The following is a 1,473-nucleotide window of genomic DNA, read 5'->3' as shown; positions in this document are numbered from 1 at the left end:
GTAATAATCTCCTGTATCTTCAGTCTGGACTCCACTGATGGTCAGAGTGAAATCTTTTCCTCCGCTAGATCCACTGCCACTGAATCTAGATGGAGTTCCTGTATAAAGGCTGCTCATATCATAAATGAGGAGTTTAGGAGTTTCTCCAGGTTTCTGCTGATACCAGGCTAAGTTGTCATAGTATATCCCCACATCTGTACTGCACTCTATTGTAACTCTTTGACTTTGTTGGACCGTTTTAATTTTAGGCTGAGTCACAGTGAGTCCACTGGATCCTGAAGAAGAGAAAATAAAGTCAATTATTTAACAAAATTTCTTATGAATAATACAAAGATGAACACAACTACAGCATATTATCAACATCCTACCATGAATAAAAGCTGCAATGGTCCAGATGAGGATGATGATGTTGTTCATTGTTGTTGTTGTGTCTTGTGTGATGATGAAGATTGTGTTCTGTTCTGCTCTCAGTCATGAAGTGTTAAACTCACAGCTCTATAAACACTCTCATGCAAAGTGTCTCTGTATGTAAATGCTCTTCATACACAAAACAGACAGCTGTCAGTCTCAGACCACAGATAAATTAATTCAGTCACGTTTATGCTCTACAAACCATTAGAAGCTCAAATATTTTGTGATGAATATGAGCTTTTATTAACAGACAGACAATTTCAACAATGTGTGTTTTGTTGTTTCAGCTTGTTTCTTATTCATATACTCTATAGACCTATTTGTCACACATATTTTATTCATAACTGAATTGTATTTAAAACTATATACAGTATCATCATTTAAATGTAAGCTAATAGACATTTAAATATCTAACATTTGTTTGAAAATTTTGAAATTGAAGTGACAACAGATTTCTTAAGGATTTTTAAAAAGATGTTAAAAGGACATATTAAACAATGACATACCAAAAGTAAAAAAAAGAAAAGAAAAAAAAGAAAATGAACTAATGGACAAACAATCGATCGATCAATCAATCAATTAATGTAACATGAGACATAAATTAGGATTCACATGGTGGTTTAAGACACAATGTCTGGAATGAAGCTGCTGTTCTTTTGAAACAGATCAGCAAAGTTTTTGAAACATAAGACATTGGTCTCCTATCCAAAACTTCATCTATAGCAGTCTGCGTTCAAAAACTAGAACAAATGCAATTTTATGGTTGTCTTATATTTACATCAACATTTGTAATGAGATAAGATTGTTGTGAGCAGAGAAGTAAAGTCAAACATTGTTAATGTGTTGATTTGACATTAGTTCTCTGATTGTCAGGCATCATCTCTTCTACAGTGAGCATGAAGAGATTTTCACAAAGATATTTGATATAACCCAAGTTTCCCTTCAGACTGAAGCTGGAGATGAACACAGTCTGTCTTGATTATTGTTCCATTGTGACATAAGGCAGTAGTAAAAACGAGACAAACTCTAAAGATGACTACGCAACCAGGGAAAGATCCACAC

The 1,473-nt window shown here is 33.9% G+C and overlaps 1 gene segment (V, D, J or C); it reads right to left on the bottom strand.

The window, feature by feature from the left end:
- On the bottom strand, positions 1–572 carry LOC113094830 (immunoglobulin kappa variable 1D-13-like; the record flags this gene model as incomplete). The annotated part of the segment is given in 2 exon segments: positions 1–275; positions 369–572. Coding segments are annotated over 2 exon segments (324 nt in total), but the record flags the coding sequence as incomplete, so codon positions are not given.
- Positions 573–1,473: the final 901 nt, after the last annotated feature.

This window comes from Carassius auratus, unplaced genomic scaffold (assembly GCF_003368295.1).
Source record: "Carassius auratus strain Wakin unplaced genomic scaffold, ASM336829v1 scaf_tig00215431, whole genome shotgun sequence".
Classification (NCBI taxonomy): domain Eukaryota; kingdom Metazoa; phylum Chordata; class Actinopteri; order Cypriniformes; family Cyprinidae; genus Carassius; species Carassius auratus.
Note: the sequence above shows the minus strand (reverse complement) of the source record. Positions and strands in the feature narration are given on the sequence as shown.